At 52.6% G+C, this 11755-nt stretch overlaps 1 long non-coding RNA gene and 1 gene segment (V, D, J or C); both read left to right on the top strand.

The window, feature by feature from the left end:
• The first annotated feature begins 2742 nt into the window (after positions 1-2742).
• On the top strand, positions 2743-8869 carry LOC141953722 (uncharacterized). The gene is made up of 2 exons (XR_012631975.1): positions 2743-3489; positions 4502-8869. It is a non-coding gene; the product is annotated as an uncharacterized LOC141953722 (long non-coding RNA).
• Positions 8870-10090: 1221 nt separating this feature from the next.
• On the top strand, positions 10091-11549 carry LOC141953705 (Ig heavy chain V region C3-like). The segment is given in 2 exon segments: positions 10091-10148; positions 10439-11549. Coding segments are annotated over 2 exon segments (399 nt in total).
• Positions 11550-11755: the final 206 nt, after the last annotated feature.

Below are 11755 nucleotides of genomic sequence, written 5' to 3'. Positions count from 1 at the left end.
AAAATGTGACCTGCCAGGATGTGACGTCCACATGGTATCTGAATAACCCGGCTAGAGCTCCCCCCCCACTGCTGGGGAAACTTAACCCTATCCTGGTTAAACCAGGACAATGGGAAATAAGGACAAAGCTAAAAACAACTTCCCCCCAACCCTTTCTTCTTCCTAGGGTCACCTTCACTCCCAACTTCTCTACCTTCTCCCATGAGCAGCACAGGGGGATGGGGAATGGGGGCTGTGGTCAGTCCATAACACAGTTTGACTGCCGCTCCTTCCTCCTCATGCTTTTCCCCTGCTGCTGCACTCGGCTCCTCTCCATGGGGCCACAGGTCCTGCCAGGAGCCTGCTCCAGTGTCACCTCCCTACAGCGTCAGAGCTTCCTTCAGGGCACATCCACCTGCTGTGGCGTGGGGTCTCCACGGGCTGCAGGGTGGATATCTGCTCCACCATGGACCTCCATGGGCTGCACGGGGACAACCTGTGTCACCATGGTCTTCACCACGGGCTGCAGGGGAATCTCTGCTCTGGCACCTGGAGCACCTCCTCCCCCTCCTTCCTCACTGACACTCAGCATGGGTTTGAGAAGTGGAAATCCTGCTTCACCAAGTTTAAAGCCTTCTACAGTAAGCCAAAGGGTCTGGGTGGATGAGGAGAGAGGGGACGCTGTGCATTCTGAATTCAGTTACGCTTTCTGCACTGACTTCCCCAGAAAGGGCAGAGACAAAGCTACTCACTGTGGACTGGAGAAGTGCTCAGTGACATGAACTGTGAAGGGTGCATCTTCCTTGCTCCAGCCTTTCCCCCTGGACTCTCAGACCTGGGATTCCTGAAGGACGGGCTTGCTGGTAAAGACCGAGGTGAATAAGGCATTCAGTACCTCCGCCCTTTTCCACGGCCTGTGTCACGGGGTCCCCCACCCCATTCAGCAGTGGGCCTGCATTTTCCCTGGCCTTGTTTGTCCATACAGGCCTCCTGGCATTTTTACCTGACTCTTTGCTCGTTGGGCTGGACTGCTCTTGAGCTCAGCACTGGTGAGACTGGGGACTACTGTGTCCACTCGTGGGCTCCTCAGTACAGCAAAGACATGGTCATACCAGAGCAAATGCAATGAAGGGCCATGAAGATGAGCAAGGGAGTGTCTGACATACCAGGAGAGAATGAGGGAACTGGGTTGGTTCAGCACAGAGAAGAAAATGCCATGGGGGATTTGTCAATGTGCTGTGCAGTCTCCATTCCTGAAGATCTTCAAAACTGAACTGGACAAGGTTGCGGGCAGCCTACGGTCCCTAACCCCAGTAGGCAGCTGAGCCCCACACAGCTGCCTGCGTAGTCACCCACAATGAGATGGGGGAGGGAATCAGAAGGGTAAAAGTGAGAAGACTTGTGTGTTGAGATAAAGAGACTTTAATAGGTAAAGTCAAAGCTGCACGCACAAACCGAGCAAACAAAGGAATTCATTCTCTACTTCCCATTCAAAGTAGACTTTTCCAGGCCTTCATGAGGCATAACAGTTACTTGGGAAAGACAAATGTCATAACACCAAATATCGCCCTTTCCCCCAGATTTTATTTCTTCACATGACTTCATGCAGTACGGAATATCTCTTTGTGTGGTTGGGGTCAGCTGTACAGCTGGTGGGCAACATGAGAGACAGAGAAGGCCCTGATGCTGCATAGGTGCTGTTCAGCAATAGATAAAATATTGGTGTGTTATCCACATGGTTTTTGTCAGCAAAAACCACAGCAGCCCATAGAGGCTATTATGAAGGAGATTAACTCCATGCCAAAGAGACCATTAAACTTAACCTAGCTCATGCTACTTGGAGCAGGAGGGTCAAGCTAGAACTCTTCTAGTGGTCCATTACAGTCTCAACTCCTCTACCATGCTAGGAGCAACACTGGCTCCTCATGTGCTCCCCTTTCTTATGCCCTTTCTGGGGAGCCTCAAAGGACAGCATCAGGCCTGATGGGCAGCCAGAGCTTTTAAGAGGCAGCTTAGGGGGCTGGAAAAGCTTTGGGAGTCCTCTTGTTTCCTGCTTAGGGGGAAGACCTCTAGTCTCTCCTCCTCACCCCATGCACTGCCAACGTGTTCCATGTACCCCTGCAATTCCCTGTCAGGGGCCTTTGGGTGGCCGTGAGGGACAAAGGGAGGGCCTCTGCCACTCATTTCCCAATGGAATTGCATCCCATCCCCTGCACTGTCTCCAGGAGCCCTGCCCCCAGCACCAGGCTGTGGCCAGCAGTTGGCCTCTCTGTCTCCAGGAAGCAGCCAGTCACCTGGGCCAATGGGGCTGCATGTTCTTGCTCATCCTTCCAAAGCCAGGCTCTGGGTTTGGCTACGGGGTTGTACAACCCTGTCACATGTGCAGGGACCTGGGTCTGCACCTTCAGAGAACAACTCTAAGACCCAACAGAAGACTAAACACCAGAAATACAGCAAACATGCCCAAGCTGAAGAGCTCTCCTGAGTCCTCTGTGTGCTACTTTTTTACCCACCCATGTTACATTTGTATCACTTGTGCATTTCTCTCTTCAGTTCCAGCACTGATACTTGTAGCCAGAAGAGGACACTGAGTTTTCCTGAACATTCTCATAAAAAGCTGTTTCTGGAAGTCATCAGGGGAGGAGCAAAGTCTGAATTTCAGTCTTCCCCTTTGCCCTGGCCCATATGACCCACAAAGCCCTGAATGTGCCTGTGAGTCTTTCCCAGAATCACAGAAAGGTGGAGGTTGGAAGCCACCTCAGGAATTCATCTGGCCCAAGACCCTGCTCAAGCCGGGCCACCTACAGCCCGTTGCCCAGGCCCATCTCCAGACAGCTTGTCAACCCCTCCAAGCATGGCCACCCACCAAGCTCTCTGGGCAACCTGTGCCAGTGCTTGGTCACCCTGAGAGTGAAGTAGGGTCACATCAGGCTGCACATTGTCCCTTGCCCTGTCACTGGGCACCACTGAAAAGAGCTTGGCCTGGCCTTCCCTGTGTAGGGAGTGGCGTTCGGAAGATCTCGCGATGTACGGAAGGAATAGCTGTAGCCCTCCCTTGTTACGAGGTAAGGTGATGGATAGGCTTGTAATGTTAAGGACACACCCACGAAGGAGGTACTTGGTGAGTGTATATAGGTAAGATACACAGTTCAATAAACGGACATTTTGTATCCATCATATTGGTGTTTGTACTGATGTCCCCGTGAAGGTCTTAACCTCCTGCAGCATTAGTCTGTGATCTGAGCGCCACTGACATGTGGATTGGCAGGTTTAATGAGGCAGGCTAATTGCGGTGTTGCAGTATTAGTCTCTGCAACCTGAGCGCCACTGACACGTGGAGAGGCAGGTTCAAAGAGGCAGAGCTAACAGCAACAAATGGTGACCCCGACGTGATTTACGACATGATTTTGGGAAAAGATAAGCTGTGGCAGTCGGCGGTGCACAGCAGGAGGTGAGGAGCTCTATGCAGGACGAGAGACTCCGCGGCGTGCCATAGATGTCACAGTTAAGGTACTGAAAAGATGGGGTAAACAAAATAAGACTTCTATGAAGTCGAGAACATTAAAAGCAATGCTACAAAGATTGATAAGGCTCGGCGTTTTAGCAGAGCCGATAGACTGTATGAAGCCAGAGCTCTGGCTGCGAATAGAGGTGGAGTTAGCAGAGCAGGCGAAATTAGGAAAGCCGGAGCATTTAATGGCTTGGGAGCAGGCAAATGTGATGATGAAAGCTACCCCGGAAGAGCACTCAGCAAGCTCTGACGATGGGGCGGACCCCTGGAGGAGCACTCAGTGAGCTCCGACGATGGGGAGGGGGAAACCGAGGTGCGTAGGGGAGAACTAGCAGAAAAATGGAAGGCAGACATGCAGCGTTGGGGGGCGGAGATGTGGGAGGCATTGGCCTGTCAACCTTGCACAGCCTGTGAGAAAGTGCTAGGCTTTGATGAAAAACAGGCCTTGGAAGAAAGATAAGAGGCTGTTGAGTTATGCCAAGGTGGCAGGGAAAAACAACAGACAGCTGCAACACTAAACTGTGGAAAAGTACTGAACCGCGAGACGATGCTACCGCGAGAACAGCGCGTGATCAAGAGGGTGATTGGCCTGCAAGTGCAGAGTTGACGGCGGCGGCCCTGGGCCTTCCCAAGCCCCCCCCTCCAACGCCAGAAGCGGCAGTTTATACAGAAGGTGCTGATGCTGGAATGCGACGTCCCTTGTCTGCCAAGACCACATAATCAATAAGCAATGGCTTTATATATTCTTAACAGTGTTTTGATGTTTGCAGTGTTTATCATTTTATGTTGTGTGAGTAATAAGTGTAAGAGACCTCCTTGTGTGATTGTTTTGCGTGCATGAGACGCAGCCCAGCTGCAGCTGCGGAGTGTGGAGTTCTCTGACAGAGCACCTTAGTGCCCGCCTGCTGGGTCACTGGTGCTGCCTGTTTGTTTGGGCTGAGTGTTTTAAGTGTCACAGGTGAAATATCTCCTCTAGCAGGAGGCAGTAATTCTGTATTGTCTTGAATTTAGGTGCATACTCTGCAGGGAGAGCGCACCTTTATACCATCTGTCCAAGAAGGGTATTGTCATAAAAATTATCTACAACCTTACAGGGGTTGTTCGTTTTACCAGAGGTCAGACTTACTCAGCTTCTTTATTTAACTACAGCTGGGGTGACTCAGGATTTGGATCAGCACGTACTCCTCAAACATTTTGAGCTCAGACAGGGAGACAAAGACGACCTCTGATAAAAAGTAACCTCACTAAAGCCAAAGAATCTGTTGAACTGACAGGCATTTTACATACTGGTGCGGATGTGACTGTAATATCTGTGAGCTTCGGTAACGCGAGTGCTTTTCAGGGTTGGTGCTCATGCTGTAACATTTCAAAGCAAAGATCTCATTCATGTAAGGAGCCCAGTAAACTGGGTAGCAAATATTCCTCCATTTATATTGGAAACCCCTATTACATCATGGGGTCATGACTATATGGCTCAATGGGGAACTGAAATCGGATCAAATTTGTCCTAATTGCCACTGCAGCACAACCCACCCCTAAACCCACCCTGAGACTAACCTGGAAAACAGAATCACCCATGTGGGTGGGTCAGCGGCCCTCACCAATGGAACAGTTGTGTCACCTTGATGATTTAGTTCAGGAACAATTAAGTGCAGGACATCTCGTACCTACCACCAGACCTTAGAACTCACTGGTGTTAATTATTTGAAACAAAAGTGGTAAATGGTGACTTTTACATGATCTCTGACACATTAATGATGCCATGGAGGATATGGGTACATTACAGCCGGGAATGCCCTCCCCAACAATGAGTCCCTGAAACTGGCATCTTGTAATAATTGATCTAAAGGATTGGTATTTACCATTCCCTTGCATCCAGATGATGCAGCTAAATTTACCTTTTCTGTTCCCAGTATCAATGTCAGTGAACCTGCAAGATGGTACCACTGGGTTGTTTTACCATAAGGCATAAAGAATACTCCCACAATGCAGGTCTCCCAGACTGTTATATATCATTATATGGATGACATCCTTATAGCAGCAGAAACACAGGAGATCATGGAAAAGGCTCTTGCTTTACCCAAAGACTCAGTATCTCAAATGAGGTGACAATTAGCACCTGAAAAGGTACAGCGATCATCACCATGGCAGTACCTGGAGTGGAGAATTTGTGAACAGACTCTTGTCCCACAACAGGTTGAACTTAAAACTGATGTTAAGACTTTAAATGATTTACAGAAACTGTTACGAGCTATAAATTGGATACAGCCATTGTTGGGCCTAACCAATGATGATCTGCATAGCTTGTTTGATTTTGCAAGGAGATCCTTCACTGACATCACCCAGAGCACTTACAGAGAAAGCAAAACAAGATCTCCACCATGTAGCTAACGCCATCTCAGAAAGACAAGCATCGTGAGGTGTGCCCAGCCATTCGTATCAACTGATATTATTTAATCCTTCAGGGCAGTCCTATGCTCTGCTGTTTCAATGGGATGAAACACTTAGTGACCCTCTTGTTATTATTGAATGGAATTTTTTTTTGTCACACCAAATGCACAAGATGGTCACTACTCATCCAGAAATGTTTGCCAAACCGATCATGAAAGGTGCCACCAATATTGTGTCACTTCTCGTCGCAGATACCAGATCAACAAGAAGTGCAGGGCAGGGTTCAACTCCTGGAAAGTGGTAATTGGGAAAGACCAGATCCTTTAATAACCCGTGGAAGAGGTTATGCTTGTATTTTCACAGGTCACAGTCCCGGTGGTTACCAGCAAGCTGTGTGTGACCACACCCGAGGTGTGAGAGGCAGCTTTTGGTGGACACTCAGGAGCCGGCTGTGGGTGCTGTGGATGCCCCTGTGCCGACAGTTCACGATCTCTTCAACTGATCATTTAAGCAGAATGTATGGGTAATGCTTGCAACTGCAATAGGACAAAATATCTCTGTCCTTAATCACACTATGGTTGCCAACCTTTTTAAGAAAAAATGCTAACAGTAATTGTAACTCCTTGATGAAATATATAGGCTTATTAGTTACCAGTAAAAGATATAGCTTAGATAAAATGTAGTTATTAATAAGGATGAAATGCTATAAGGATGTGTGTATTTAAGTTCCTTGTTTAGCAGTATCAAGAAGCAGGACCCCAAGTGTTTAACCTTATTAGAAACTCCCTTGGTTTTCCCCCTTGAGTGGTGGCCAGGCTCTGGGTGGAACCCAACAGGAGGATGAAATCAGATTTTTCCACTCAAAGAAAAGTGCCAGTTATTTTGGCCTCTTGATTTGGAGGCTGGACCTGCCTGCAGCGATGTTGGATGCCTCACCTACGGATGGATGCGTCGCGTAGGATTTCCGCTTTGCGAGGACGGGCACTCTAAATTCTTGCTGCATCCAGGGTTCCCCAGCAACTGCAGATCTGAATGTTAGTACCCCGTTAGGTAAGTGTGCTATTTCGTATTTTCCTTATTGTTTATTTCTGTAGTATTTAGTCATATCCCTCAAAGTAGTGAAATTAGCCTACTCTTTTAACTCGTAACTGTAACTGCTGTATTGTTTCTAGCCTTCTGTGGAACTATTTTGAATATGCTGCATTTTTTGAAGTTTCCCTAACCCTTAATTCATAAAGTCTTGAAATAAGTGTTGCAGGTGCTGCTGCAAAACAAAGAAAAGAGGATGTGGACTCAGACTAACAAATCTGTACAATGGTTAGAGGCCAAAGCAGTCCAAATGGCACTCCAGCAAGAGGAAGAGAATCCTGTTAATATTGTTACAGACTCTTTATATGTTTATAAACTTGTACACAAAATGGCAACAGTAGGATTTGTGCAGATGGAAGTGTCGACCTTACTTTATGAAGCTCTACAACAGCGCATAGGGCAGGCCTTTATTACACATGTGAATAGTCACCAATCCCTACCAGGTCCGATTGTAGAAGCCAATCATAAGGCTGACCAAGCGGCACGGGGTGTGTCGTCATTGGACGCCGCAAAGAGTTTACATGCCTTTTTACACCTTGGAGCAAAAGCCTTAGCGAAAACATGTCATATTTCTCTGTCGCAAGCAAAAAACATAGTGGCACTTTGTCCCTACTGTCAAAAAGGCCCACTGTGGGAGGCAGGTGTCAATCCACGGGGTCTCTCTTCCAATCAGATATGGCAAACTGATGTAACAACATGTGAATTGTTAAAACCAAATAAGTATCTCATAGTAACCATAATAAACAGCCAGACACGTTATTGTTCATTGGGAAGGCGTTATCGCCTTGTTAGGGAAGCCACAAGAGATCAAAACACATAACGGCCCTTGTTTTATTGCTAGATGCACAAAAGAATGGTGTGCATTGTGGGACATCAAATTAGTACACGGCCTTCCTTATAACAGCCAAGGACAAGCGATAGTGGAACGTGCACATCACACCCTGAAAGCAAAGCTCCAACAGCTTGGGGAGGGGGAAGGTCATAGAGGGACAATACCCATAGACTGCCAACAGGCTCTTTTGTGACACACTTTGTATACCTTAAATCATTTTGTTCGAGGCGATGAGTCTACACCTCCCCTGTGGAAACATTTTATACCAGCCCAGGCGACGAAGAACTATCCTTTGGTCCAGATCAGGGAACCAGGCGCGATAGCTTGGGAGTCGGGGTGGTCACTGAGGGTGTTTGGGTGTGGGTACACAGCAGTGGAAAAGGACGGCCTAATCAAATGGATACCCGCACGGTGTGTAAAACCTGATCTAACATAAGATGGAGTTTTGTGTTACAGCGTTGGTGGTGGATCACCCTCCTTGGTTGCGTGTTGCCAACTCACGCAGGATATTGGACAGAGCGGGCACGAGAACATCACCGCGAAAGCATCTGTTTTCCTCTGGATACAGGGGCAGAATCTTGCTATGTCTTCATCACAGCCACCTTTGTAAAACCACAATGGTTTGGGTGGCTTGACAACGTGTGGATTTAGATTACTAATTAGCTTAGTTGGGATTGGCTCGTTTGGGGAATTATTGGAATATGTGGTGTGCTTCTTGCTACTTGTATCACCTTTACATGCATTAGTGCTGTAGTTTGTAGATTGTTTAAGAAGGTTAATGTTTTGTTCTTAGATTGACATATGGGTCTTGCTCATCACCGCTTGGAACAGCGCAATAATGACAATCAATCAGGAATAATGAAGTTATAAAGCATGGGGAGGGGGAAGTGTAGGGAGTGGTGTTCGGAAGATCTCGCGATGTACAGAAGGAATAGCTGTAGTCCCCCTTGTTACGAGGTAAGGTGATGGATAGGCTTGTAATGTTAAGGGCACACCCACGAAGGAGGTACTTAGTGAATGTATATAGGTAAGACACACAGTTTAATAAACGGACATTTTGTATCCATCATATTGGTGTTTGTACTGATGTCCCCGTGAAGGTCTTAACCTCCTGCAGCATTAGTCTGCGATCTGAGCGCCACTGACATGTGGATTGGCAGGTTTAATGAGGCAGGCTAATTGCGGTGTTGCAGTATTAGTCTCTGCGACCTGAGCGCCACTGACACGTGGAGAGGCAGGTTCAAAGAGGCAGAGCTAACAGCAACACCCTGCACCCGCCCTTCCTGTGTTTCAGCTCCTGCTGGGATGTGCCCTGAGCCTTCTCTTCTGCAGGGTAAACAGTCGCAGCTCTCTCCTGGAAGAGGTGCTCCAGCCCATGAGCCCCTTCGTGGCCTTCGCTGGCCTCTCTCCTCTTTGCCCAAGTCTCTCGTGTAGTGGGGAGCCAAGAAGTGGAGGCGGTAGTCCCGGGGTGAGCTCAGCAGTGCTGAGCAGAGGGGAAGGATCAGCTCCCTGAGCCGCTGGCCAGACTTTGCCTGATGCAGGCCAGGCCACCATGAACCTTCTGTGCCGCAGGGGCACATCGCTGCCTCCTGGACAAGTTGTTGTCCAGCAGAAGCCTCGGGGCCTTTGCTGCGAATGTGTTTTGCATGTGGGCAGCGCCCAGCCCGCCCTGGAGCACGGGCTTGTTCCTGGCCGGCGGCGGGACGTTGCTCTTCCCCTGGCTGAAGCGCAGGAGGCTCCTGTCAGGCACTTCTGCGGCTGTCGCGGTCCCTCTGGATGGCAGCACAGCCCCGGTGTGCGCCGGTGCCCGCGGGCAGGGCCGGGGGTGAGGCCAGGGCGGGCTGGGGGCACGGGGAGGGGCCTGCGAGGGGATGTGCGGGCCGACAGCCCGTCCCTGGCGCTGGGGCCGGAGCCGGCGCCGGGGCCACAAGGGTCCCAGCTGCGCCCGGCCGAGGCGCCGACCCCCTTGGGCAGGGCTCGGCAGGGCGAGCAGGCGGGCCAGCGCCGGAGCCGCGCTGGGAGCCAAGGGCCAGGAGCCTTCGTGTGCCGGGGCGCCGCGCTCCTGCTGTGCCGCCGGCCCTGCCCCGCGGCCCTCCCCGCGCCCCCCCTGCTCCTGCCGCGAAGGGGCCGCGGCCCCGGGGCGCCGGGGCGGGGCTGTTGTGGGCGGGCACAGGCGTCGGCGCTGCCCCGGCGAGGGGCCGAGGCGGCGGGGCGGGCAGGAGCGGGCCCGAGCGCGGCTCCGCTCGGCTCCTCGGCGGCCCCGGCCGGCCCCGGCGCGGCAGGGCATGATGGCGCCCGGGCTGGGGCCGTGGCTCCTGGCCTTGGCCTTGGCCGCGGGGCCGGCAGGTGAGCGCCGGGCGGGGAGGGCAGCGAGCCCGGGGCTGCGGAAGGAGGCGGAGGCCGAGGCGGAGGCCAGGGCGGCTTTGGGGCCGCGGCTCGGGCCGGACGGGCGGCAGCAGGCGCGGCTCAGCCCCGGGGAGGGCAGGCGGGCGTTGGCCCGGGCGCGGGGCTTGGCCGGGACAGAGGCGGGTGGCGGCTGGCGCTGTGCCGGCCCGGGGGGCTTTGCCGGGGCGGCGGGGGAACGGCCTCGGGCCGTGGGCGCGCCCTGCCCGGCTGCCTGCGCTCTCCGTCCGCAGGGGTGTGGGCGCAGCTGAGGCTGCTGGAGGCCGGCGGAGGGCTGCGAGCGCCCGGGGACTCCGTGCTCCTCTCCTGCCGCGGGGCCGGCTTCGACTTCGGCAATTACCACGTTTTCTGGTACCGTCAGAGACCCGGTGACAGACTCGAGTGGGTGTCCTTCATCAGCAGCCCCTCGGGTACTACAAAGCAGTACGGGGCAGCAGTGCAGGGTCGAGCAACGGTGTTCCGGGACAATTCCCGGTCCGAGTCGTCGCTGTCGCTGCGTGCCCTGGGCCCCCGGGACTCTGCCCGCTACTTCTGTGCCGTTCGCACGGGGACAGGAAATCCAGCGGAGCTTTAACACAAACCTGCTGCCAGAGCCACTCGCCTGCTCCGAGCGTGGCATTGCAAGAGAGAAGGGAGGAGTGGACGGCAGAGCCGTGCTCACGGCACGGTCCTTGCCCACCTTGTGGCTCGGGGTAGATGGGGACAAACCTCTGACACAAACCTGCTGGGCCCAGCACAGGCTGCACAAGGTTTGCAGCCGACGAGTGCTGAGGTGGGTAAGGAGTCTTCCCAAGCAGAGAGGGGCCATCACTGGGCACCGCAGCTGGTCCTGGCCTTTCTGCAGGAGCTCCTTTCCCAGCACGGCCGATTCCCATCTCCTCAGACCCAAATGCAGTGCTTTATGCTGAGGTGGTGGTTCCATGCGTTTCTGTCACCCAACCAGGCTGGCCACTCTGCCTGCCTGTATCTCTTCTCTGCCTTCTCTTGGTCCCCTTCTTCCCTGGGGCACCCAAAGCCCTTGGCTTTAGCAACACCATTACCAGCTTCCACTGGCCCTTTTCAGGGCCAGTTTCTTGCACCAGTGAAGGCAAAGCAGTGATGGAAGAGCCCTGCTTTTGTTTCAGGTGCACTTCAGGGTGATGAGATCCAAGCGACGAGGTCTGCAGTGTGGTGGCGAGCAGGGAATAGTGGGAGCTTACGATGCACTTACAGCTCCAAGGCCTCCTATCTCTACGTGGCCTGGTATCGGCAGCGTGCCGGTGGAGCCCTGCAGTACTTGCTGCAGAGCAAGGGCCGGGGAGGCTCCTACAGCCACACAGCCCCTTTTGCCCGCCAGAGATTTTCCTGCCAGGCTGACCAGAGCTCTGGGACGCTGATCGTCACGGGGCTGGAGCTGGGGGACAGTGCGGTCTATTACTGTGCCCTGCAGGGACCACAGTGAGAGAGACTTGGGCTGTGCCTGAACAACATCAGCTTCCTCCTCCCCTGCTGTCCCCTGCAGCATCTTCACAGGGGTCAGGGCCCATCTCAGTGCCGAGTCAGTGAGTGGA

This window comes from Strix uralensis, chromosome 22, assembly GCF_047716275.1.
Source record: "Strix uralensis isolate ZFMK-TIS-50842 chromosome 22, bStrUra1, whole genome shotgun sequence".
Taxonomy (NCBI): domain Eukaryota; kingdom Metazoa; phylum Chordata; class Aves; order Strigiformes; family Strigidae; genus Strix; species Strix uralensis.
The sequence above is the reverse complement of the archived record's forward strand: the minus strand, read 5'-3'. Positions and strand labels throughout refer to the sequence as shown.